Source organism: Peromyscus californicus, unplaced genomic scaffold (genome assembly GCF_007827085.1).
Source record: "Peromyscus californicus insignis strain IS unplaced genomic scaffold, ASM782708v3 Scaffold_12__1_contigs__length_115047231, whole genome shotgun sequence".
In the NCBI taxonomy this organism is placed as follows: domain Eukaryota; kingdom Metazoa; phylum Chordata; class Mammalia; order Rodentia; family Cricetidae; genus Peromyscus; species Peromyscus californicus.
The window spans coordinates 95,723,700-95,751,639 of NW_026294413.1; the positions used below are offsets into that span (position 1 = coordinate 95,723,700).

At 41.4% G+C, this 27,940-nt stretch overlaps 1 protein-coding gene across 3 annotated transcripts in view; it reads left to right on the forward strand.

Annotated features, from left to right (window-relative positions):
• The window catches only part of Grid1 (glutamate ionotropic receptor delta type subunit 1), a 727,989-nt gene that overhangs the window by 463,782 nt on the left and 236,267 nt on the right, over window positions 1-27,940 (forward strand). For all 3 annotated transcript variants that reach the window (XM_052733985.1, XM_052733986.1, XM_052733987.1), the window contains one exon: window positions 21,270-21,440. In XM_052733985.1, coding sequence (XP_052589945.1) covers window positions 21,270-21,440 — 171 coding nt within the window. The remainder of the gene's footprint in view (window positions 1-21,269; window positions 21,441-27,940) is intronic.

Below are 27,940 nucleotides of genomic sequence, written 5' to 3' on the forward strand. Positions count from 1 at the left end.
GAAGGGCGCCACAGAGCTTCTCACCTCATAGTAGTCAAGAGCAGAGAGAGCAAGGTACCAGGATACGTTGTCCCCTTTGAAGTTCCGCCTTCGGTGACCTTCTTCTTTTAAGTAGGTCCTGCTTCCTAATTCAGGTATGAACCCATTGACAGGTTGTCATAAACTCTCAGAATCAAATTGTCTGTCAGCACACAAGCCTTTGGGGGATGTTTTATACTCAAATCATAACAAAGATGATATAAAGGAACTTTTATGATTAAATCCAAATGATCCTACTTATTAAGGCCCTATTATGTTATGTGTGACTCTTCAATGGTCTAAGTGAATCCTCTGAGAAAGACTTTCTATAGAAAACAGGTTCCTCCTTTACCCTTACAGGACAGAAATGAGCCATATTCTTCTTCCCCCAAAGAGATTTCTGTCACCAAATATTTCCCACAGTTTGACTCATCTGTATTTTTCATATTCTCCTGACAGGTAAGAACTTTTGGAGACAAAAAAAAAATTGATTGTCAGTCATTTTGCTTGGACAAGAGGTTTCTGGGTCAGGCACGTCTGTGAAATTTTCTATTGTTAAATTTGAGAGTCTCCAAGGGAAATTTCAGTTTAACGAAGTGGGTCAGCTTCACATGAAATGCCATTTTGTCTTCCCCCAATATTGTCATCAGGAAGACGTACTCTATCATCCATTGAGATTTTGTCTCTAGGCTCATACCACAGAGCTGTGGTTTACCCTCTTCAGATTTCATGTTGAGATTTGGTCCTCAATGTGACAGTGTTGCAGCGTAGGCCCAGTGAGGTGATTAGCTTGTTGGAGGGAGGAATATCTTTGTCCTGAGAATGGTTCCCAGCTCTCCTGGAAATAGGCAAGTTGCTACAGAGCAGGCCTTAATAACCAGTCCCCTCCCCCTGCATTTTGCCTCTTTCACAAACAGGTGTGTTTGCTCTTCTGGTTTTCATTCTGTGTGAAGCAGCATGAGGTCCTGCATCAGATTCTGTAAGCATCTGAAGCTTCCAGGTGCTGTGGACATTCTTTCGGACTTCCTGTCCTCTAGAACTAGAAGACAAAACTTAGTCACCCATATGAGTCATTCTGTTATAATGACAAAGAATGAATTAACACACTGAGACGGTTGGGTTGTGTGCTTCAGATGAGAAGCAGTCTTAGCTAGATGCCACCTAGCCTGGGGATGTGGTGACAACTAGGACCTGAGATTACTAGATGTCTATTCATTGGGTAATGGCCACAGTGTCAGGTTACTTGGGAGGAAGGGCTTGAGGAGAGTCTCTGGACATCATGGCTTCAAGATCTTGTCTTTCATTTTGAGTAAGCTGAGGAGAGGCTGGGGCATCTCTGGGCTGAGCTGCAATATGATTTCAATTTTGCTTGCAAGGATCACTCTGGCACTTGCCTTGAACCACGGAGATTATGGTGGGAAAGGGAGAAAAAAGGGAAAACTTGAAAAGGTTAAAAAGTTCTTTGGAGATGATGGTGACTTGGACCAGGGTGAACCCGGAGATGTGGGAAGAGTCAGTCATTTTCTGAAATTTTACTGACCCTTGATGAGACCGCTGTGTAATTTTACTGACCCTTGATGAGACCGCTGTGTGGAGGGGGCATTCCTAGAACAAAGGGCAAAGCATCATTGTTTAAAAACAGCAAAGGAAATGGGTTGATGGTATGTGTGGGACACGTGTCATTTTATGTAGGAAGTTTTGGATTTGATTACACTTCTTAAAAATTTTTAATTCTTCTCTCATATATTACATCCCAATTGCAGTTCTCCCTCCCTCCCCTCCCCCAGTCTCTACCCCTCACCACCCCTCGCTCTCAGATCCACCCCCCCTTCCACCTCCCCTCAGAAAAGTGCAGGCCTCCCAGGTACATCAACCAAACTTGGCATAGTAAGCTACAATAAGACCAGGCATATATCATCATATCAAGGCTGGAAGAGGTAACCTAGTAGGAGGAAAAGGGTCCCTCAAACAGGCAAAAGAGCTTGCAACACCCTGCTCCTTGCAGGAATGTTAGGAATCCCACAAGAACACCAAGCTACTCAGCTATAACATATATGCAGAGGACCTTGGACAGACTACTACAGACTCCCTAATCTCTGCAAGCCCCCATGAGTCCTGGTCAGTTGTTTCTGTGGACCTTTTTCTTGTGGTGTCCGTCTGGTTCCTCTAATCCTTCCTTCCCCTTCTCCATAGGACTCCCTGAAATCATTAGTCATTGTATACATCTATGAAATTCTCAAGAATAAAAATGTACAATTTTGTATCAATGTGACAATACCACATGGAGTTTTCTTGTTCTGTGATTATTTACTCAGCATTCTTGTTTTGAGATCCGTTCATGTTGCTTTTTATGTTGATTATTATATGGTCTGCAGTAAGGGTTGGGTTTAATTTTTGTTTTATGTTATTTTTTTGCATGATAATTTAATCGTTCAAGCATCAGTTGGTGAAAAGACTGTCCTTTCCTCTTGGGAGCCTTTGCCAAAAATTAATTGGCCTTCAACTTGGAGATATAATCTGTTCTGTTTGATTTGATCCGTGTTTTATATTTCGGCTAATGATGACTACTCATAATAACTATACATTTTGGTTGGTCTTGAAAGCAAGTGGAGTGAGCTCAGAACCATTAATATTTCGGGAAACTTTGTCTTTAGCCTTTTATCCCTTCATGTTTCCACATTGCTGGGGTTGTGATGAGGTGTGCAAGGCACACAGGCCACAGAAATTTCAGAGGAATTCATTCTCAACTTGCTAATAATTCCTTTCCTTGGTTCCTCCTTTTCATATACTTTAAAATTAACTTGTCATTTTCTAGGAAAAAGTCAGCTATACTTTTACTTTGAATCATGTTGAAACTAGAGATTTTTTTCTAGGATAATTGACTTCTTAGCGATATTGACCTGTGAGGAAGGAATATTTTTCCATTTATCTAGGTCCTCAATTATTTGTAGCAGCATTTTATAGTGTTAAGTGCATGCCCTACTGTTAGATTCATCTCCAAGTATTTATATTTTTCAGACCTATTGCTTTTCAATTTAAACTTGCAATTGTGTGATGTTAGCTTGTAGAAATACAATCTCGCTAAACCTTGCTAAACTCAATTACTAGTTACAGAGGTTTTCTTTTGGTATGTTTCCTCTGATTTTATGTGTAGACTAACATGTCTTGTATGATAAAGAGAACTACATTTTCTCTTGAATCTATATCTTTTATTTCTTCTTCGTTTTTCCCTTTTATAGTAGCTTGAACTTCTAGTTCAACGTCAAATAGAAGTAATGGGAGTTTGCTGGATCTTGTCTCATCTTGGAAGTTATTAAGCATAATCAAGAATTAGTGCTTGAGATAAACAACAGGAGTGGACACCCGTGTCTTTCCTCTCCTACAGGAAAACATTCCTCCTTTTGCCATTAGTTATGGTATAGGTTGAGCATGGATACCTTTATTTTGTTATCAGATTGAAGACGTTTTCTTTCATTCTTAGGTTTCTGAGAGCTCTTAAGAAACAACTAGATGTTAGATTTGGTTGAGTTCTTTTTATAGCTCTGTTGGGATGATCACATGGGTTTTCCCTTTTTTTATGCTATTATTAAAGAGAAATAAGCTGATTCATTTGATTAGTGAATTAATAAACTACTTGATCATGTTCTTTTTCATTGTTGTATTCAAAATTAGTAAATATATTTCAACATACTAGCTAATTAATTTTGAGTAATTTCTAGCCCATACTTTCAAATTCATTGATTTTCTTCTATTTCATCATGTGCATTTTTCATCTCAGACAATGAATGTTTAATTTGTAGAAATTCAATTTATTTTCTATTGTCCTCCCAATCACATACAATTTTACTTTATTTACTTGAATATACAGTGTGGATTTATAATATTCATACTGTGTGTTTCAAGTTCCTGTTCTATTAATTCCACCACCTGTATTGTTTCTCAATCTGCTGCTATTGATTACTTTTTTAGTTATTGACTGTATTTTATGGCTACTTTATATGCATTGTAACTTTTGATTGGAGGGCAAGTATTCTAACTTTAATAAAATGTTTTATTTATTTTACATATTGACACAGAATGTATTTCAATCATATTTTATTTATGTCCACACCCTCCTTCAAACTCCTCCCAGATTTCCTTCATATCCAGTTCCAACTTGTTTTCTTTTTAAAAACCCACTGAGCACACTTAGTGCATGGGTATGGTGTCACCCACCTGTGTGTGCAGGGTCACCCTACCAGGGAGCATACCCTTAAAGAAAACTGACTCTCCTCCCTTACCTGCCATCAGATGTCAGTAGCTCTGAAACCAGGGGTGGGAACTGTGTGCCCCACTCTGGTCTATATTGGAATGTTAACTGGCTTGATCTTGCACAGGTCTTGTGCAGGCAACCATGGCTGCTGAGAGTCCATGAGTAGAGCAGTACAGTCATGTCCGGAACACAGTTTGACCCTGGTCTTCCCCAGTGTCCTTTGACTCGACAGTCTTTCCACAAAGTCTTCCATGAATACATTGTAATTTTGTGGGATTGGACACTGGATTCACTTTTGTTCCTTTAAACCCCCCCCCCCCCCCCCCCCCGCATTCCTTGGACAATTCCTTTTGGATGTTTTGATCTTTTTAGACTTGCTTTGAACCTTTCTTTGATAGGTGTATCTCTTCAGTCTGTCTAATTGTACCCATAACAGGATTGGTATGCCTGTTTCTTTTAATGGGCCTTTCCTAGACTGAGGTGGTTTCTTCATACACATGTGCTAATAAATACTCTGTGGAAGATTCAAACAGAATTCTTCACAGATTTGTGAGGGGCCCTTCCTGTTTCTCTCTGCATGGTATACTGCCTTATTATTCCTAACTGCCACAAGTTCCTAACACCTTAGCCCTTTCTTCAATTCATGGTGACTCTTATGGTTCATCCTGACTTTCTCCTTGCTGTGCTACAGCATGGAAAGTTTCCTAAGCAGCACGGATGGGCCCACTTCCTTGGCTCTTCTTCTCTCAGGCATCACTTTCCAGCTGTGTTTATTGTGCAGTGTCTGACAACTGTTGTTTTGTTTGTTACTTTTAGTTGACTAGGATGCAGGTAGACTCAGTTCCCATCAACCCAACAGGGACAGAATTCATACCCTTAGTCACCATCCTACAGCTTTAGTCTTAGTCACTACCAAACTTTTCCAGTTTGCTTTTGTTACTGTCATGAAACACTTACCAACAACGATTTGAGGGAAGGAAAGGCTTTGTTTGGCTTCCACATCAGAGTTTATCACGGAAGGAAGTTAAGGCAGGAACTCAAGACCTGGAGGCAAGAACATGGAAGCAGAGGCCATGGAGGAGTGCTGCTTACTGGCTTTCCATGACTTGTTTTCTTCTACAATTCAGGACCATCTGCCTAGTAACAGTATTGCCCATGGTTGATTGGACCCTCACACATCAATCACTAAGCAATCAAATGCCCCCTAGACATGCCCACAGGTGGCAACTCCTGAATTGATGTTCCCTCTTACCTCATCCGAGGTCACTCTAGTTTGGGTTGTTGATCCAAACTAACCAGCCTACTCATCTTCACACTTATGTCCTACACATTTGGATCTGTTCATATGTAAGGATTTTACCATGTGGAACTCAAACCTTTAAACTTCAGAACCATACCATGGAAGGGCTCTGGGCCGTGAAGATTTATTTTTGAGTCATCTTTGGAAAATATTTAGTGTAATATTTCAGGATTTTAAATTATAAGTGCAATTAAAATTTATAATTTTCTGTCAACTCCTCAGGGATTCAAAAAACTATGAAGTGTTAATGTGAAACATAAGGTCTCATTTTCCTAGTGGTTGGGAGACTTATGCACAAATACAAGGAGATTTAAATATTCCCCTGAGACAAACAAATAGGTATTGCAAGTAAAATAATTAAAATGGTTTGTAACAAGCAAGCAAATGAGTACTGTGAAGGATCAGCTGCTATTATATTTATTTTTCTGTTTGAATATCTGCCTGGGGAGTAAGCTGCAAATTAAAGGACCCAACCAGCTTTTAAAATTTTAATGACAGAATGAAAAGTGTTGGCTTTGTGCTCTAGAGATAGTTCCTTGGGTCATGATTTTAATATTAAAAACGCTGAGGTTCACTGTGTGTGGGTGTGTCCATAGTTATGAAGAATTCCCTCTAATTTTCTGTGTTTTCTTGCATCCCTTCTTGGCTCTCTCTTGCTGATCTCCTCTGCTTATATCATGAGTACCTCCCTGGCCTGGTACTCAGTGCTAGGAAGCCAGCAGAGTATAAGACACATGCTTTGCCCTTGAGGAATTGGTCTGTTTGAACTCTAGCCTCCATGGGATGATGAAGTAGCACCTGTAGTTTCCTTCTGGTTCTGTGTGTGCATGAGAGGAGGCCTTGAATTCACAGCATCCCTGAAAGTGAACCACAGCTCTGGACTATATTGTAAAGGACCTGAAGGTGCATATGGGTTTCAGATCTGAGCTAATTGAACTTGGCTTGTGCAATTCCTGAGATTCCTTTTCTGGGCTGATTTCTACATTGCCCTGCTGGGAGTAGAGAGTGGCAGGAAAGGTCTCCCCTCTGCCTCGGACTGCAGAATCCTATTACTTGAAAGGCTTCCGTTTCAAACTCTGTCCTGATGTGTTGGACTTCGGAGACTCTAGATTTGTCCTGCCTTCCAAATGCCAGGTGAAATTATTTTTAGCCTGTCCCTGAAGTTATTTTAGTGCTTTTAAACCTTGGGTCTAGACCTGCAGAAGTTTACATTTCAGATACAACTTTGAGCATACCTCAGCAATATCTCATCTACAAAAGTGAAGACACAGTTAGCAATCAGTACAGTCCTATTTAGAATTGCTGTGACCATTTTAAGTATTCTGAGCCCATTGGAATGTAGGGAAAGTGCATGAGTGGGATACCAGTGAAATGGAGTTGCGAGAATTTAGAATATTCTAGGTTGGTGGGAATAGGAAGCCCAAAGAAAATCAAGGCAGAAGAGGGGGAAAGAGAAATAAGTAAGAGAGAAAGGAGATAGTAAAACAATAGGAAAGAAGAAAGCAAAAATAGGAGACAGGAAAGAAGAGTCTATCAGAAGATGCACAAATCTCTTGACCATACAAGCTTTTCCACAATCCAGCCAGCCAGCCAGCCAGCCAGGGGATGGCTACTAAGTGTCCCCAGTGGATGCTGAGGATATGTGAGGCTCATTGGAGGGCAAATGTTTACCTTTTGTTCATAATCAAATATAATAAGGCCATCTAAGATAAATTCAAGAAAATGGAATATAAGAATCGCTCAGCAATCAGAGATCACAGACCCTCTTTAGACATCTCTTACCAGGATAATGGAGTCTTTAGGTATACCAGCAGGTTTTGGAAGTGCGTTTAGGGACATAAGCAGGGAACTTGTGGACATCTGTCCTGCTTGGTGGACATATCCAGGTATTAGTCTTTAGGGAATGAGCTGAGCTGAGTATTGCAAGCTGACTGTTTGAGCCAGCCTATGGGTATGTGCTGTGATGGAGAAAGTGAGGTGGGGGTGGGGGCATAAGCTGTTTCCTGGGCAGTTCAGGGTAGGGGGGCAGGCAGAATTGGTTTTGTAGTAGCAGAGGCCATTTATTTCACTCTCATGAATACAGGAAACTGCACTCTATTTTCAACAATGATCCATTTTATTTAGGGGTAGAATGGTTGCCTATGGGTGTGATATCTTGGCAGAGAGTCAAGGAGATGTATCAGAGGTGAGGAACAGGACAGGGCCACATGCAGTTTGGGGTGGTCTGTTCTGGGATCCTTTATGGGTTTGGTGGAGGCTGCAGGAGCAATTAGGTGGTAAGATGGAAAAAAGAGAATTCTTTGGCATGGGGTCTAGGCTGAAGCAGGTCCATGCTGGCTTTCAAAGATTGCAGACAGCTGTAGATTTTGAGCTAGAAGGATAGGGGGCCTTGCTTTGGAATTATGCTAGTCATGTTGTGTTGCATTAACTTAACCCCTGAATTATGTTAATATTGCATGGAAGGGCTATGATCACATTTACAGATGGCGTTCAAAGAAATGAAATGTTTTGCTCAAGTTATACAGCTAAAGAGGGGTGAAGCTCGGATTGGAGGCCAAAACTCTCTGATTTCTGAGCCTCTGCTCTTACCTCATCACTATCATGTAAAGAATGAGGGCACGCCAAACATTAATGTACCCATGAATCACCTCGGGATTTTTTTTTATGATACCGATTCCTATTAGATAGGCCTGGGTCTGAGATTCTGCATTTCCAATAAGTTCCCATAATATGCTGATGTTATTGGTCCCATGGACCACATTTTGGGAAGTAAGGAGATCATCTGCGATTTTTCACATCCTACATAAAGCAGGGAGACTCATGCTCAGCTCATCAGTTTGTAGGGAACAGCTAAGGAGATAGGGTCTGTCTCAGGTCAGAATAACTCCTCAGAAGTTGTTCCATCCACGGTTTTCAGTCCAGGAAACATACCAGCACTGAGCTTTGGCAGCATTCCCTTGACCCCTCCTCATCAAGATATCCTTATCTCCCTAGAGCCTCTGCTAGCCCAGACCTAAGTGTTCTGCAGAGTTGTTAGTGTAGCACACATTCCTGAAGCCTTATTGACTTCAGCAAGGCAAACTCTTTTATCACTACTATATTGAATTCTTCCTGTATTTCCTCAACTTCTCAAGGCAGCCTTGTCTATGAAATTTCTCTACTATCATTAACTTCAGATTACTGATGCCATGGCTCTTAAGGGGGAAATGAACTTTACTATTCCCCCAGAGATGTAATAATGCTGATATCACACAGCTGTTTGATAGATATAGGTCTTTTGGAGAAATAAAAAGAAATGACTAATAATGTGGCTGCATAGTCCAATATGAGTTTAGCAATTTATATAAATGTTTAATAATATTTTCTCCTGGTATTAGAAGGTTCCAACATTTACTAAGGTTTTAAAGGTCTGACAAAAGAATATTTATATGTGAGTTTTGCATTCCAACTTGTCGAAATGCATATTTAGAAAGAATACATCCTCATTTTAATTGCCATTTTGAAAGTATGGCCTTATAATTTTTCCCTCTTTGCTATCTTGGCTTGAGTAAGACCTCTGTAGTAATTTTCTCTGGTTTTAGTAAAATGCTTCTAAAAAGCATGAAAAGTTACAGAGAGAAATATAACAAATGCCTACATTCTTGCCTTTTAAATTTTGTAATGTTGGAAACCTTAGATTTTTAGAAACTGACCATATCACAGACAATGAGAGACTGCTTTGTACACCATTACAAATCCTATTGGATTCTACATTATCCTGGCTGTTCATAACCGTACTAACAGAAAAATCAAAACCTGCTTTCTGGAGTGGTCTGCGAATTTGTCTGCTCATCTTAGCAAGGCTCTGAGTTATCCCAGGAGGTTTCAGGGCAGGATGATTAAGAGGCTGGGAGTAGTATGGACAGGCTAGGTGTAGGGGTGCATACCAAGTCATGCCCTCTCTCATAGAGCAGGGGCAGGAAGGCTGGAAGTTCAAGGCAGTTTGGGTGACAGTTACCACTTTGTGATATGTAGTAAGACTCAGTCTCAGAAAAACAAAAACAAAAAGCAAAAACAAGGGCTAGGTATGTGGCTCAGTGTCAAACACTATCCTAGAATACTCGCAGCCTTGAGTTTCACACCCAGAACTTCCGTATGTGCGTGTGTGTTTATATACATAAAGAGAGCTATTAGGGCCTTGCTCTCTGCAGTTGGATGCATTTGCCTTTAGTTTGAATCTGTTCGTGGCACAGAAAGGTCACAGAAAGATGCTGTCTGAACTAGGTTTTGTCAGAATTGTACAGACCTTCTCAGAATCTATGTAGGGAAAGCTTTCATTTCCATAATCACAAATGGGATCATAATGCTTTCCTAGCACCTGCCTAAAGTAGAAAGACCACACAAGCACACAAGGTGGATCAGACCAAGCAAGATGCATCTCTGGGTTCACTTTTTTTTTAAAAAAAAAAAAAAACTACGGTAAACCTCAAAGTGGAAGAAAAGCACACAGTGGAATTAAGTGAGCATGGAAGGAGGGGGAGGGAGAATGTCTTAGAGGCAGATTTGTTTTTTCCTTCTATTCCCTAGTATCAACCACTTTCCTGCAACAGATGCATGTACTTCTTCACACCTAGGTTTTCAAGATGTTATTATGTGTGTGCACGTATGCGTGTATGTGTGTTGGTGTGTGTGTATCTTTATATAACTATTTTCTGTTTTTCTTAACTATATTGTATATGTCTATGGATAATAATGCAATGCAGCGGACTTAGTCTGTCCTTTTTATAGCCATATAGTAGCTCATATAAACTCCATGGCTTCTTTGATTCTTTTTTTTCCTGAGGATCACATCAGAGGCCTGAATGGAAGGAAGAAAAGATACCTGAGTCTGACAGGTACTATTTTGTCTCCAGCTTATCCTGTTGGAGTTATTATCATTTTCATTCTCCTCATAGTGAGTGACAAGGAGCACTTTAAAAACTCTTAGTCTCCATATCAATTGTTCATCATTGTCTTTTTTGGAGGGGAGCATAGAGGCTTCCTTTGAAAGTCCAGTACAGCCTGAGGGATTTCTCTGCAGGGAAATACACACAGTACTCATATATGGCACTTTTTTTTCTGAAATGAAAAACTCCTGTGAAGCCAGCCATAGACCCTGGCTGAAGACACACATTTCCCGGGAACTGAGGCAATCAGATTTCATTCTCTTCCACCGTGTGCTCTACAAGAAGGACAATTTTGCTTTCAATCAGTGAATTAAGTATGTGCCTCCTGGGAAAATGTAAGGATTGCCTTTTCTTTAGAATTCTTCTAACTTTCCTGTGCTCTTAACTCTTTGAAAGTGAAGTAGAGATTTGTAGAGTTTCCTAATAATTTATTTGACTTGAAATGCATATTTTTCTAAGCTTCCAGTGTGCATTCTTGTAAAATCAGAGACCTGAGCAATTTTATTATTCAGTGCATGAAGCAATTTCTCACACTTTATTGTATCCATAGACATTTTTGTGTAAGTATGTTGCAAGACACAAAACAGTCTTATTTTGCTTCCAATGACTGGTAAGAAGAATTTGATGACTGTGTTAACTGGGAGCTCCAAACCTCATTTCTTCTGTACTAATAATATTCTTTTTATCAAACTATGAATACATCCTTCTCCTATTGACAATACAAAGAGATCTATCAGTATTTTTCTTCTCTTTCTCTGTAGCTTCTATCAATAAGTGTTCCAAATTCAAAATTGTAACTATTTCTAAAGATTATCTATGTGCAGACACCTTAGTCCAGTGAATAATAGGAATGAAAATTTGTGGGTGGGACCTATTTGATTGTAGGAGAAGATGTAACAGAAATTCATGGGGATATTTCTTAAAGAAAATATGGTCAGGTAGGACCTAGACAATGTTTATCTTCTTGCATCCATGATATGGAGATGAATCATGAGCACAAACAAAATTTGGTCAGGTGGAAGAGGCTGTGTGAGCTCTGTTTATATTCTCTTAAAATAGTGTTAATATCAATAAAGTTAGGAAAAAGTAAATTGAATGAAGCAAATATAAGTTGTAATAATAAAATAATTACTCAGATTTAACCAGCCACACAGCTAAGACATATGGGGAGAGGTTTCAAACACAGGTGTATTCTTTCATTCTGATAAAAGAATAGGGTCATGAACCAAAGAATTGAAATCCCATACAAAAGGTTTCATAGTATGTTTTTATGCAAGATTAACCTGAATAACACTCCCAAAGGGAAAAGGGCCTCCCAAATAGCTGAATATAGCATATTTAAAAGTATTTTTAACTAAAAGCCTCAAGAGTAATAACCATGAGGCTAAACATAAGGTGAGAATGGAAACTCAAGGTTTTGTTTGTTTGTTTGTTTGTTTGAGACAGGATTTCTCTGTGTAGCTTTGGAGTCTGTCATGGAATTCACTCTGTAGACCAGGCTGGCCTCAAACTCACAGAGATCCACCTGCCTCTACCTCCTGAGTGCTGGGATTAAAGGCATGCGCCACCACGGCCTGGCTTCAAGTTTTTCTTTTAGCAAGTTGGTCAAATTGTAGAAACCTTGAGCTTTCATTTCTGTGGATATCTGGGGGACTTGAGATCAAGCCTAAGGACCAATCACATATGGTGTCTAATGAAAGATTTCCACATACAGCTGGAAACATATTCTCTCTATCAGGGTTGATAAGAAATGAGAGCAGAGAGGAGAAGGAGTTGGGAAGCAACCTTCTCTATTATGACTTTGGAACTGGGTGAGGGGAACAATTCTTAAAATTGATAATCATCATGTAAGTTTTGACCCAATTTCGTAACACCTATGTTGTCTAGCAAAGCTGTGTGGAAAGGTTAGTTTATCGTGGTTGTATAGTATTCCTCTTCTATGTATAATAAAAAAGAACGCCAGTCAGAGTCACAGAGCTCTGTATCAGCTTTATTCCTCTTGCTGTGATCAAATACTCTGAAAGAAAGCAACTTAGGGGAGAAAGGGATGTATTTAGCTCACTGTTCTGGGATACAGTCCATCACTGTGGTAAGTCACAGAGGCAGGAGCTGGTGACAGCTAGTCACATCATAGCCACAGTCAAGAGCAGAAAGACACTAATGCACCAAAGCTGTCTTCTTACTTGGTAGTCAGCTAGTGTCCCTTATTCATTTACAGTTCAGGCCCCCTGCCCTGGGAATGGTTAGACCCACAAGACCCCCATAGACGTGCCCACAGACCAACACTTCCTCAGTGGAGACTTTTGAGGTGATTCTAGGTTGTGACAAGTTGACTTTTAAAATCAATTACAAACTCCTGAAGAGTTGTAAGGAAAATGATAGGTATGTGGGGAGAAGTCAGGAGGATGAAGAAGACTAAGAGGGGTGAAGAAAAAGTTTGTATGATTGAGATCTAGGAAAGATTATATGACTTAGAATAATTATGCTTCGAAAACAGAGACTGGATTATATGAGCAGAGAATGAAAGACCCAAAGGGGAAGGAAGCCAAATTAAGGAATGAACTAGTCACCAAATGTAATAGTTAGAAGTTGTAAACCTAAGTGTCAAGTTGTATACAGATAGAAAAAGGATTGATGAAGTACAATTTATGAAGAGATTATTTGAAATATAGCCCATAATGCAGCAGTGGTTGAGACATATGGAAAATAGAATAACAATATTCAGTATACATTTGAGAAAAGATTAAACATTAGAATGTTAAAGTAGTAAATGATATTATGGCTGATTACTCTTAAAGATTGTTGAAAGAAATCTAGTGAGACTGGATCAAGAGCAGATTAAAAATAAAAAGTTCATATGGAGGCACATCATACAGTGACAGTATAGGACATCAAAGACAAAGAAAAACCTAGACTCTATTCAGAGAGAAAAGACCATTTGCAAATGATTTTAGTATCTGTACATGGTAAGCTGATGTCTCATATAGAGAATCATCTACAGTAGTATCTCTGGCCTGGCAGAAATGAATATATTCTAAAGAGACACTTTAGCTATCAGACTACTAAAAGAAAGGGCCCCAAGATATAGTAATTTCCCTAGGAATCTCATTCCAGGATAAGAAAAACCTGAGCCAGCCTGAGTGAATTCTCTTGGGAAAGAGCATTATAGTCTCTGGCAATAATAGATCTAAGATAAGTAGGGCCAGGCCCTTTCCAGGACTGCTTAGATGCGCATATTCCTAGCCCTTTATTTAAACTTGATCCCATTTTAGGACACAGAAGGTAGACAGAGGTGGTCAACAGACTTCTTTGTCCCCCTTTCCAGTGTGGCCATATTCAATAAATATGCCCCCTGCTGTTAACTTAGCTATTCTGATTAGCTTATTGGGGATGGGTGTCCAAACCCACCTCCTGGGGCACAGACTGGCACCCAAAGCTTGGTAATAGTAGCCTTACTTTCACTTTCAAATGGGTGATTATAAAAGCATACAGTAAACAGTAAAAATAAAAGAATGTGTAACAAGTATCCGATAGAGAGAAACAGCAGCTAGATAGCAAAACGCCATCAAACGCCATCAAATTTGGTGCTTACAACATACAGCAAAAACAACTGAGTGATCTGATTGGGAAAGGAAGCAATATTGGTGAAATTATTTAGGCCACTCCATGCAGTTAAAAGGGAGGTTTATTTTGTGGGGTAACTTACAAATGAAGGGATAGTTTACAGGGTCTGGAAAAGATGTGGCGCAGTCCGGTGGTGTTCTCTGGAGCACTCTGCTCGGTCCACCTCCAGTGTCCAGGGTCCAGACACCAAGAGAGCCAGAGCCAGCGCATCTGGATCTCGTGTCTTCAGGGCTCCTCCCTTGGCCCCGCCTTGTAGGCGTGACAGTTACCGAAGCCTCAATGGGGGTTGGAATTTCCAGATCAAAGCTAGAATGGCTACCCACTACAAAGCAAAGTAACACCCTTAAATCAGATGCTTAAGAAATCAAGTAGAAGTGCCCAAGGAAACCTGAGGAAGCCTGCGTGTGCTGGGAGTCCTTGTTGAGAGATTTCTAGGCAAGGAGAGCATTCCCTCCATGGAGGAACTGGCTTCCTGCTCTCACCACAGGCGTCTTTAGGGATAAACAAGAATATCCTCTGTTGGGAATGGTTCATTTTCCAGCTGTTCTCAAAGGTACAATGTTTTAGTCGCCCATAGCTGTTTGCTGTTTTTCCTTCTTTCTGTCACAGAGTTAGGGAACCAGTCTGCCCTAGGACAGAGAATTTTGGACACTTGAATTCAACATTCTGGAGTCTGCTCCCAACTCTGCTGTCAACAAGTTTAAACAGTGTGTAGCAATTTACCAAAATAATGTTTATCACAGTTGAAAAATGGCCTCCAGAGAGATTCCAGACCAACCCTGAAACCCGTGAATGCTTCTTAGCAAAAAGACTTTTACAAATGCCATGAAATTAATGATCTTGAAGTGAGGATCTTAGATCCCCAATCTTAGATTATTCAGATGGGTTCTAAATGCCTTACCTTGCATCTTTATGGGAGGTAGTCAAGGGAAATTTGAATACACAAAAAGAAACTGTGATGATTAATCTTAATGATCAGCTTGATGGGATTTAGAACCTCCTAGGGGTCACATTTCCCAGGATATCTGTGAGGGCATTTATAGTAAGGTTTCACTGAAGAAGGAAAAAATGCCCACACTGAATGTATGCCCCGAGCTGGTCTTCTAGAGTGAATAAAAAGGGCGCAGTGAACTGAGAGCATCTTTATTGTCTCTCAGCTTTCTGACGAGGAGAAGTGGGGTCACTGCTGTCACTATCTGACCTCATGCTTTTTAGAAATGATTTTAAGGAAGAATTTAGAAGAGTTTGGAGCTGTAGGCTAGAGACACCCTGGGATGCTGTAAACAGCTTAATTGGGCTATTTTGCTAGAAGGATGGAAATCCAGAATATAGAAAGAAGTAGCAGACAATGGTGATCCAGCTCATGAGGCTTTAGAGGAGAGAAAAAGGACTTTCCTAGGAACCAGACTTGAGGCTATTGATGTTATATTATGGCAAAGAAGCACAAGATGCCATATGATATCATAAAGAACCTCAGATATTGGACATGTGTGGTTTTCTTTGTTGGATCTGGTCTCGCTTTGGCCCAATCTTTCTTTGTTAACCTCCTGTTTTGAATGGGAATATTTACTATCAGTCACTGTATACTGGAAATGTGTAACTTGTGTTTTGATTTTATAGTTTGTTTTAGGTCTCAGAAGGGACTTTGGGCTTTGGACTTCTGAACAGTGTTGAAACTATTAGTTGAATTTATCATCAACAATTTACATGAAAGGGCATTTGCAGTGATGTACTTTGTACGAAGGAGAAAGATGTCAAATGTAAGGCCTGAAGTCCAGAAAAGGATGTGTACATACACAAGTATCAGTTACACAAACACTCTAGAAGTATTTTTATAAAACAATGGGGATACTGTGACTGGGAAGGACAGGAAGAAAGACAGAATTAAATGCTGGACATTGCTAGCACATGAGCTGGGCTTCTAGCAACTGGGGATAAGCACCAAAGAAGAAAAGTAAACACTGAACAATTTCACACCTAAGTATACTAATTACAGTAGATAAGAAACATAATAAAGGCTAATATAGAAAATCTAATTTTTGAAAACGTAAATAATTGGAAATAGTAAAAAAAAAAAATCATTCCAGGTTTGGAAAAATGGTAACAAACAACAAAATATATAATGTAAATAATATGATGGAAATAAATCCAAATATGTAAATGATCATAATCAGTATAAATGATTAGAATTTCTACTTACACCTCAGGTATGGGTATAAATATTTCTAGTGTATTTTGTTGACAGGTATTCTAACTAAAACATGAGGCAGATAAAAATCAAAGGAAAACAAGGCATTAAAAATGTGGACAATAACCATTATACAAACAGTATAGCTATAGTAAATGCAGACACAGAAAACTATAAGACAAGATGCATTATTAGAAATAAAGAGGGTATTTAAATGCTAATAAATTGTCAGCTCGACAAGGAGATAGACTTTTAAACTTGTGTATAACTAATAGCAAATCTTTAAAATATGTCAGGAAAACACAGCAGAATTTAAGAATAGGCACAGTCCTGATCTAATGGGCCTGAAAATAGGTACTTGACACCAGTAACTGTGTGCAAAGTCATGTGAAGCCGGTATGCACAGTGACCACAAAGCAAGGCTCTCTAGGCCTAAGTTAGCAGGGTTTAAAGCTTGACTCAATCAAACATCTGTTGACTTGAGAAGATATTTGTAGCATGTGACAAACCTTATTTAGAATAAATTTAAAAATAAGAGAATAATAAATCACTATGCAAGAGATTTGCCCACTGGAAATGTAACAACCCACAAATGCAGGGAAGGAGATGTAAAAGATTAAAAAATGTATGAGAGATACTCAACCATATTAAGAGTTAAGGTAGTGAAAACAAACCCCAACAATATTCCAATCCATAATCATGAGGCTGACACATCTAAGAAGTCATGTAATATGTAAGGTGTAGGCAAGTAGGCAAGACTAATACTCCCTTTGACACACATGATTATGAATTGGCACAACTCCATTAGAAATTTGGCACTTTCTAATAAATTTAAGCATGTTTTTATTATCTTTTTTAAAGTTATTTTTATTTTCTTTGTTTGAACTTTTTTGTGTGCATGTAATGTATGTCTGTGTACCCATGAGTATTGTGTGCCTAGGGAGGCCAGAAGTGGACTTAGATTTTTTGGAGCTGGAGATACACACAGTAAGCCATCCTGGGGTTACTGAGAATTTGAGCCTGGGTCCTCTGGAAGAGCATCCTGTGCTCTTAACCACTGAGCCTTCTCTCCAGCCCTCATTCCTAGTCCCTTGTCAGGATACTACAATCCTAGTTATATGATATATACAAGAGAAATTCTCACACACATATATGAAGACACACAGGAAATTGTTCATAGAAGCCAACAAGTGAAGCATTCAACAGGTTATCAATAGTGGGTGAATAAATGATGACTTTGTGATGTAGTGTCACCACACATACACCTTTGAACAATTAGATCGGAGCTATACCCATCACCATGGATAAAACTCAGAACTCTAGTGTTTAAATTTTGAATAATTATTTATTTTTACTTTATGTGTGTTTTGCCTAAAGGTATGTATGTGCACCATGTGCACGCAGTGCCCTCAGAGGCAGATGAGGGTATTAGAGTCACTGGAACTGGGGTTACAAGTCTCCACATGGGTTCTGGCTACTAACCACTGAGCTATCTCTCTGTCCCCTGAGCAAGTCGTTTAAACATTGGTGACTACAGGGGTATTGTTTAGAGTGCTTATGGAGAACCCAGAATGTTTGCTCCTTGAAGTGGATTAGGGCTGGATTCCTGTATAGTTATCAATCTCCCTGATGACTTTGATGTACCACAGAGTATGAAAAACACAGTGTTAAAACAGGATCACGGAAGGATCCATATTGTGCCACACACATATAGTTAACCTAAACGTACAAGACTAAGCTACATGCCATCTAGGCCCTAGCGTGACAAATGCTGCTTGAGGCAAGAAGGGAGGCGTAAGCATGAGAAACCATCCAACTATGATGTGGGCATCATTTTACTTCTTAGTTTGATGGAAGATACAGTGAATTCATTTCGTTTTTCATATTGAATGTACAAAATGATTATGCATATCTCACAGTGAAACTTACAGTGTAAGAAAATTAAAGCCTTTTTTGATTCTGTGTACTCAAGTGGGCATCATATGATACACTGCCTTTTTTTCCCCCTTTTTCCTCCACTGGTTTATTCCACAGTGGTGCATACGCATTGCCCTGCTGATTTTGTTTATCAGCTGCACTATGTGAATGCATGCCTAACTAGGAAAGGGGAAGTTTGCCCTCCAAGTTTCTTATTTAAATTGGCTGCTTATATTTCCCTCTGTACAGGAAGTCTAGAGTTTGGGGTCTCTTACATTGGTGTAGAGGCATACATCCTGCTAACAGTGAGCAGGGAGTGAGCACCCTGTGCTCACGTCTGTAGTACTTACAGAACTCAGCAGGGCTAGCAGGCCAGGAGTAGATCCTGGCCTGCAGCTGTTAGACCAAACTGCTCATCTATATTCAGAATTAGGGCAAGGACAGGAGTCAACCTTTTTGATTATCTGTAAATAACTGACAAGTGGACTCCCAGATCTTTATTGCAGATATTTCTGGATTGGATAGGAAGGATAATCTGGAAGCACAGTGAGTGAGGTAAAAGTTCATTAGCAGGCAGAACCATGCTGTGACCCGTGGCCAGCAGATCAGAGCTGGGCCGGGGGAGACAGGAAAGTATGCATGGTTCCAGTAGATTCCCCGCTCTCAGGGAGGCATATGGAAACTATTAGGTTGCCATAAAGCTGTGTCAAGTCTTCAAGGGGTCCTGGGCAGGCAGAACAGAAGTGGAACAGTTGGCAAATCAGGGTAGATGGGGACAAGCATTGAGTACCCACCACTGGCCATATCATAGTGTACCTTAGCTACTCATCATAGATGAGCAGCAGGTTGCCATGGAAAGTACTGGACCACCATGTAGGTCAAATCCCTAACAAATTTCTAAAATGTGCCTAGGGTATGGTGGTGAGAACTGAGTTTCTGTTTGTCTTACTGGCAGTTGATGAAGCAGGAAGAGGCTTCATGAAAGGATTTCTAGAAAAGAGGCTGTTGCCTCCACAGTGGCATTTTCCATTGAGAATATGTGGAAAAACAAATGGCAGGAGACTTATAGTTGTGTTGTCTCTGACACCTTTATACACAGTTCCAGCTTTGTGTTTCATGACACCTACATTCCTCATCTCCTTCCTTTTGCATGTTAATTAATTTATTTTCTTAGTTTAGAAGCAGGATCTCACTCTAGCCCAGGCTGGTCCATAGCTGACTATATAGCCCAGGCTGGCCTTGAACTTGCAGCAGTTCTTCTCCCTCAACCTCTCTAATGCTGGGATTAAAAGCATGAACCACTGTGCCTGGCTACCATCATGCATTTTCTAGATAAGAAAGTCCCTCCCCAAATCCTCGCTGCTTCTAGTTTAGGCGAAGTGAACTGTGTACTTGCTCCTCTTTCTGATGTCTCTCCTTCCCTTGAGATTAGGCTGTGAGTCCTCTCATCCTCTAGTCTGTGTTCTCAGAAGGGCCTTGGTCCCCAGGGCAGCCAGAACAGAACTGAGTGCACATGTCCAGGCCCTGCTTATCCTCTGCCCACTCTGAATCTCTCTGTGTTCAGGGACTGTCTCTTCTGACCACTTTCTTCACTTTTGATCATCTCTTGTTTCCATTCCATCCTGAATATAAATTTCAGTGACATGGGTCTAGATCTACACTGTCATAGCATTTTAACTGTTGTGAGATCAGGTAGTTCAGTATACTTAGGAACTGACACTTAAGCTAAGAGGATCTGGGCCATTGTGCCTTACTCTCTTCCAGATCTTAGCAAGTGCTGTCAACTGACTAGGCTTCACAGACACACAGCAGCATCCTAAGACAGACCCTAAATGCTTGATTTAGCATCTTACCCCTTAAAATGTTATGCTCTCATTTAAAAGATTTCGAAATCCCAGCACTAATTTCCTGCCTGGCTGGCTCCATTTGTACTGTCACGGGGTCTCAAAACTAGAATGGGTCATCTGCAAAGAGGAAGATTTAAAGATTATTTTAAAATACAACTATTTTAGTTAAAACGTTGAGTTGGAGCCAAGCGTTGATGTAGCAATTTCTCAGAGACAGTGAGCCTGGGATGTCCTTAGTCTGCCTGCCTTATGCTGGAACACTGGGTGAATGTTGGTTTCCATTTCCCTGTAGTTCAGTTTTAGGCCCAGCTGTGCAGCCTTGCAGCTGTCCTGTCTGCCTCCACCTCCTCTCTGTTCCTCTCTAATCCATGCTCCATAAAGCAACTGGAAGTTCTCAAAAAGGCTGTTCTGATTAGAGCATATTTGTATCGAAAAACTTTCAAGCTCCTTACTTCCCCTAGGGAAGATACTTGCTTTCTATGCTGCTGTTGTTGTTTGAAGTGGAATGGATGGACCCTGACTTCCACATCTGCCTCTCTCCCACTGATGCCTCTACATGGAACAGTTCATCTACTCCCTGTAGACTCTAAAGCGCCAGGTTCCCAGCTATGCTTTGTCCTCACACACACACACACACACACACACACACACACACACACACACACACACACACACACACACACACATCTTGTTTACCTATGTTCATTCTTAGGCCGAGTTTAAGGCTGATTTCTTGTAGAAGCCTCCTTTGGAGATCTCCCTATAAGTAGCTCCCTTTTCAATTTTTATGCTTGAGGATGAAATGACATGATAATTGGATCCCCTTCATAGCATTCCTAGGGTTGTTTTTTGAGCATGGCATTAGTAAATGCATGTAAAACACCTAGTGTACCAAGATCTAGCATAATAGATGTCTTTGATCCCCGGCACAATTGGTATGATCCATAGTGAAGGATAATATTTGACCTCTTGGTACTTACTACAGACCAGATCTCAGAGGGAATGCTGAATAATCCTGTCTGGACCTACAGGATGGGAAGTTTTTTTTTTGTAAATAAGCAACTGATGACATGTGTAGCTTGGGCCTAATCCTTTGACCTCTTTAGCATTAACTATTTGGGCTTTTGGCCTGGATGCCTCCTAGTGACTTTTTTTTTAATTCATGAGGGTATAAGCATGGATCTGATTATTTCTTCAGGAAATCAGTGACCCCGAGATCCTGGATCTGGTCCACAGTGCCCTCGGCAGGATGACCGTGGTCCGGCAAATCTTCCCATCCGCGAAGGACAACCAGAAATGCATGAGGAATAACCACCGCATCTCTTCCCTGCTCTGCGATCCGCAGGAAGGCTACCTCCAAATGCTGCAGGTCAGTGCGCAGTGTCTCCTCCATGCAGGGCTCCCACCACACCCTTGGCCTGAGACCGGAGACATGCTGGGCCTGCTGGGCTCTAGCTGAACACGGTTACCCACCCACTTTAATGACGAAAGTGCTGTCATTTGCTGAAATGGAAACCAGTCAACTGGACACAAGTGTCTTTTAGTACCATTAGTGGTAATTATGCCTTGTACCAGCAGGCAGGGGTTGCTTGCTCACAGATTACCTCTGGTATTTAAAAGTAACATGATTGAGGTGGGGCAGATTGCTCTCTCTTAGTCCTCTATGCTGAGTGCTTTGTGGCAGCGCTGGAGTTGGAGACTTCCTCTGAGTTTTTCCTTATAAGAAGTCACTTAAACACACTCCATGCTTTTAAAACATTTGGCACAGTCTTGGCATATCTGCTGCCAGGAAGCTGCAGGATTTCTACCAAACAAAAAGGCCAGAGAACAGGTTTAGGGCATAGCCAGTTGCTCTACCCCTTCCTAGATGAGAGGTGTAAAGTTTGTTTTTGTTAATACTCCAGTCACTGTCTTGGTATGTGTGGAGTCTTCATATTCCGGCCTTGTAACCTTGGCATAGTAAACAGGTATTCTGCCTATGTACAGATAGGTTTCTGTGTTGATCTTTGGAAACAGGAAATAGTGTGGTGAATGCCCACTGGTTTCTCTGAATCCACATCAACATTTGGAATATGATGCACAAGAAAACTTGATGAGCTTGAATGAGGGCCATTTGACAAAAGGAAGGGTCTCTTATAGGGTTTGTGGAAATTGCCTACAACTTTGCACGTAGGGTATGCTCACCATTGAGCATTAGAAATCAGTCCTGCCTTCCTTCCTCAGCCAAGAGTGAAGAGTAGAAATCAGGAGTTCAGATCAGGGTTGGCTGTATCTGCCCCATGAATGTCAGCCTTACTTAGGACCCTTCTGCTGTCACAATATCAGAGGACCTTCATAAATGGAGTGAGGACTGTGGGAATCTTGAGTGGGCTCTAGATACATTTAATTAGTGAAAGCATTGACTCCAACTCTGCAATCTTATGTGTCAGAAGGGAAGAGGAAAAACTTGTCTCATAGATGTCATACATGAGAAACTTGTTCTCACTGGGTAGGAAGCATAGGTGACAATGATTACCCGGGGGCACCTTCCCTCCCTTGGTGCTCACTGTGCCAGAGAGCACATTGGCTAAATTGGCATGGTAGAATGGCTAAGATTTTTCTGAGATGGTAACGATTTGTTTAAGAGACTGGAGCACTGGTCCTCAACAGAGCCATGAACTAGAGACTTTGGATTGTGTACGGTATAATTTTGTTTTGTCTTCTTTTTTATTTTTTCTGGGGAATGGAAGAGGTGATTAGGAACAAGCGGGTCCCTCTCACTGGAACCCTGTCTGCATCATCCTCCTTCTACACGTAGATATGTACAAAGCTGGACAAAGGATCATACCACATGAGTGTCTCCACTCTGTATGGGGGAGAGGGGAATACTTTTGCTGGCTGGGCCCAAGTGCATAGCTTTCCTTCCTTCGATGATCTCCCAGGTTTCCTCTCCCTTGATGTATTTTATTCCTCTCCAGTCTCTGCCATCCTTGCCCCTTTCCTACCTCTTATCCTTCTATTTTCCAGTTCTCATTAAGTTAGTTTTCCCCAAAGGAGGGCCATTTTCAGTTTTATAGACATGGGCAGTACAGGATGTGGCAGAGGAGACAGGTCTACACTTGTTGTCAAAGTCCAGGATGACTCTTCTTGCTATGGACTGACACCTGTAAGGAGTCAGGCTGTCTCTAGTGCTTCAGACCTGCGAGGTACAAAGGGTATGCCCTCTGCAAGAGAGCGAAGGAGTCTTGGAGGTTGAGGGGAAGTTCAGTTGATGGCATACTAAAGTGGCATGCACCCAAACATGTAATAAAGGCTCTGAACCACATGCTTCAGGGCCCCCTCCCTATCTCTGTTCTTTCTGAGACACAAGTACCACATAAGGAGGAAAATTAAAGAACAAAACCATGGGGACCTGTTTATGGCAGTCATGTGGCCGCCGCCGCCGCAGTCACTGCCGCCACCGTCGCCACCACCACCACCACGACCACATGAACCAGACTGCCTGAGTGCAAATCCCAATAGTACTAGCTACTGTTTGGCCAATTAATACTTCTTCATTATTCTGTGCCTGTGTTTCTTGCATTGTCATCGCAAGACAATGAAAATCTACTCCCCTAGAGAATCATCATGTAAAGCAAATGAGAGAACATGTGGAAAACATGTAGAAGAGAACTGGGCTGTTAAGAATGCCATCAGTAGTGGTGAGGTGGTCAGTATAATTAAAATTTCCATAGAAAGGCTGAACATGCCCCCCCCATCCTCTTATTTTGGCAGGTGTAAACATTACCTTGTGGAGGAGAGCAGTTCTTACCTCTCCATCCCTGGATCACAAGCTTTGAGCTTCTCACTGTCCACATCACTCATTCAGCTGCTGCCTTGTCTGAAGAAGACAGAGCATGTTTTTATCCATTTAGCTCTTCATGAAAGACCCTGCTCACTGAAGACCATCAATAAGAATATATGGGGTAACTCTGCTAATAATCTAGGACTCACAACCTAAGTTAAATGGTCTCTAGAAGCCACTTTATATAGAAATAAGTAAAGCACTTTATTAAAGAAATCTCTCTCTCTCTCTTCATCTGTTGTATCTACATGGTTCTTTGGGGCTATGATGGGAGGGGAGTGTGGATTTATTTACTCCTCTGCCCGACACTTGGGAAGCTTGTAGATTCATCTCATTTACAAGCCATTCCCTTCAAGTTTCCTCAGAAACTATTACCACTTCTTTCTTTCCTAATGACAGTGTAGAAGGCAAACTAATTTCTACTAGCCTCTAGCTGTGAGATTTATCGAGAAGACTCTAACATGCTTAGAACAACCAACTAAAGGAAAAAAATGGCTGTCATGGATTATTAACTTTGTCTTGATGAAATTAATGAAAATCCCCCTGGAAATGGAGCTCCCCAGTCCATTTTAGTTCCTTCCCCAGATGGCTGCCCTTGGGACGATGATCCTAGCTTAGAAGACTCCAAGGACTGTGAAAGCAGAGGGAGCTTTTGCAAGGTCATCCATCTCCAGGCTTCTCTCCCAAAGTGTACTGGTCTCAGAGACTCTGTCTTCCTCTATTAGCCTTGTGGTCAGGGATTTCTGTTTTTGAAAAGCCAACCAAGTACCTTACAGCAAATCAATTGGTTGCTATTTAGTAGAGAGAAAGTCCCTTGGAAGAAAATACCTAAGTAAGTGGCTTCCAGCAGCTTCAAAAGGCCTTGCATTTGCCTGCATGCTGTTGTTTATTCTTCCTACAAAGCACTGTCTGACTTGGGTGTTTCTCGTTTTTGTTTTCTTGACAAGTTAGTTTAGGGCTTGTCTGACTCAGCCAGTAATAAAAGTGATAACCAGTCCCTCAGAACCCTGAGAATTTGCTAAGATATCCCAGGCAACCTTGCTCTGGGAAGACTTGCTATTGTGCTCTGTCATTAGAACTGCCTCTCCCGGTGATTTCAACTTGTAATTGAACTAACAGAAACATTAGCACACTGCCACCCGATCTATTCAAATGTGTTTCCAGAGCGTGGTGGGAAACGTTGGGCACTGCGCTGTCTGGTCACTGTGCTGTCTGATCTAAGCTGTGGGGGCCAATATGGTATTGTCATAAAACGTTCTCTCTGATTAGAATTTTTGCATCTTTGTGCACTTAAAAGTTGTTGAATGGTCTGACAGAATCACCCCTCTCTGCGGTATTTAGTTAGTTAAAGTATATCACCAATCTGCTAGTCCCCATTTCCTAGAAGCCTCCATTCTTTTCCCTGGTCGCAGGTGTCTGTCAATCTGGTAAGAGAAGCTTTTCCTCTGCAGCATCCACCAAGCTTCTATCCCAGCCACCTCGGACTTCATGTCGCTTCCAGTGCTTTACATAGTGGTAAAGACTCCAGTTGGCAATTTGACAAGGACAGTGTGGAAGGTTTCTTGAGTCAGGTGCAGACTGTCTCTGTGGGTTCAGCTGCTTGCTACTCTGGCTGCAGGTGTCCACATCTGTATTTGGAGCTGAGAGAGGCTTGTATGGAGACAGATGCTCTTTCACATTCTCCCTTCTGAGTCACTAGTGAACAGAGCCTCCTACAACCCCTTACCCTCAGCCACCATCTGCTCCATCCTCCGGCCTGGCCACAGTGCCCTCTCAAGACAGGTGGGCTAGCAGCAGTTTGGCACAGAGGCCTTGCCTGGGGATAGATTGTTCGTGCTGGGCATCTGGATGTCAGATTGTCCTCCCAGCTGGACCCTCTGTCCACTGTTTATCTGACATTGCTGGCCAACCAGAGCCTGTCTGCAGATTTGGTCAGAGGTCAGTGCCTGCTGTTTATCTCTAAGATGTCTCCACCAACAGCCCACTTTGCTTGATTAATGACAGAGGGAAGAGCCCCCTGGGCTCTTTAGAAGCCTGGAGGAAATGTGGCCATTCTTAATGAAAATCTTGCATTTCCAGCTCTGGATGGTGAGGATAATGGACTGATGAGAGATTTCTGCTGGCCTGTGTGGCTCTGACCTTGGCCTGCCATTCGTCTTCCTTTTCCTTCAAGAATAATTCTTACCCTGATAATGCAGTGGACAACCATCCCCAGGCTTCTAGAGCATGACGGAGACACAGCTGGAGTACCCTAATAAGTCTTGCCTGGAATAAAAGTGTTACTAAGAAGACAAGCACCAGGAGGCAGACAGTCTGGCTGCATAGTGTGGCACACACATTATCCTGACCTGTTCAAGCCCCTCCTTTCCCAACCAGTGGAGGTGGCATCCAGATGGGCTTAGACTCACGGCCTTCCTGAGGATACAAACATATTTTAGGGAAGAGCCTATATGTATGACCTCAGGTCCTAATCCTTTCTGTAGAAAGTTAGCAGCCTGTCTACACCCTGCCTTGTTGGTACCTAAGTAGGAAATATATGCTTAACTGGTTCCATTAGTGTGAAAAATCTGTACCTGAACAAGCTGCTTATTGTGATTTGAATGATTGTGTCCTCTTAAAATTCCTATGTTGAAGCCTAATTCCCAAAGTATTTGGATGTAGGGTCCTTGGAAAGAAATTTGGTTGTCAGGATAGAATCCTCACAAATGGGCTAGAGTGCTCTATAAGTGAGACTGGAGTTCTCCACTTCTGTGTCAGAACCTAGGAAGAAGGAAGGTATCCTGTGAACCAGGGAATAGATCGTCAAGGAGACACCGACAGGGACAGTGCCTTGATGTGGGATTTCCACTCTCTGGAAGTGTGATGGGTCTGTGATATTCTGTTATAGCAGTGTGAACCAAGATGGCCTTGGAGGCCAAGACAGTGTCACCACTGGTTGAGAGACGTGGCTTCGCCATTGTCTCCATGTGGTCTTTCTCAGGAATGCTCATTATTTCCAAACACCCTTCCTTCTGCCTCAGGGCTCTGTTCTCTCTCCATCAAGCTGGGCTCCTTGTCTTTCTTCTATTTTCCCCTCTGGGTCTTGACTCTTTAAGTAAACTCTTATTTTCTCATGAAGATCAATTTAACAATCTTTCTAGTGGCCTTTGTTCCTGCTGACACAGGTATGTTCCCAAATTAAACCTAGCTACTAATGTATTGGGAATTCTGTGCTAATGCCTAAGGAAAAATAGCATCGATTTTTTTTTCATCCTTGGGCCTCAGTTAACTTCATGTAATTGGTCTCTAATTCTCCAGTGGTCAAGCAGGTCCTCTTGGGTTTTTTAAGAGTTATGGCCCCCATAGAGATCATGGCTGAGTGCCTTTATCTGCTGCCTAGATAAGTTTCCTATGTTTCTGGTTTCCTTTCTCAGAACCCAGTTTCAGCACAGGTAAAGGAAATGAGAAATTTCTGTCTTACCTTGTATCTCATGAAGACCCTGCCTTGGGTTGTGACAGATGATAGAAATAGAGAATATCCATCTGGAGCTCCTACACCTTCCTTAATGCAGCCTCTGTACATCATTACTCATCTCTAAGAAGAGGCATCCTCTATGCAAATAACTTCACATCTCCTTCATTCCTAAGAATAGTTTTAGAATGATCTATTGGCCTTTTACTAATTTAGAGAAATCTGTTTAAGCAGTTGTGTGTAGTGCTTAAGTCAGACATTTCACAAATGTCCTCGCACTTCATTCTCACAAACACCCTAAAATTGGGAACCTTGTTTATATTTTTATTAGAGAGAATGTTATATGCAGTGGGGTCTGGGAGAATAATGGCTGATTCGTGGTGTGAAATTGAAGGGGAGACCCAGCAGGGCATGACCCTTGGAGATGCCGTGTGATAGGATGTTTGAAAGGGATCAGCTGTGCAGGGTGCAACAAGAAGGCCTGGAGCCGAGAGACAGGGTGACAAATATCTACCATCTGCTCAGGAAGAAATGAAGGTGCCTGAACCTTACTGTCACTGTGGAGAACGCATGTGACCATTTTAGACAGGACATT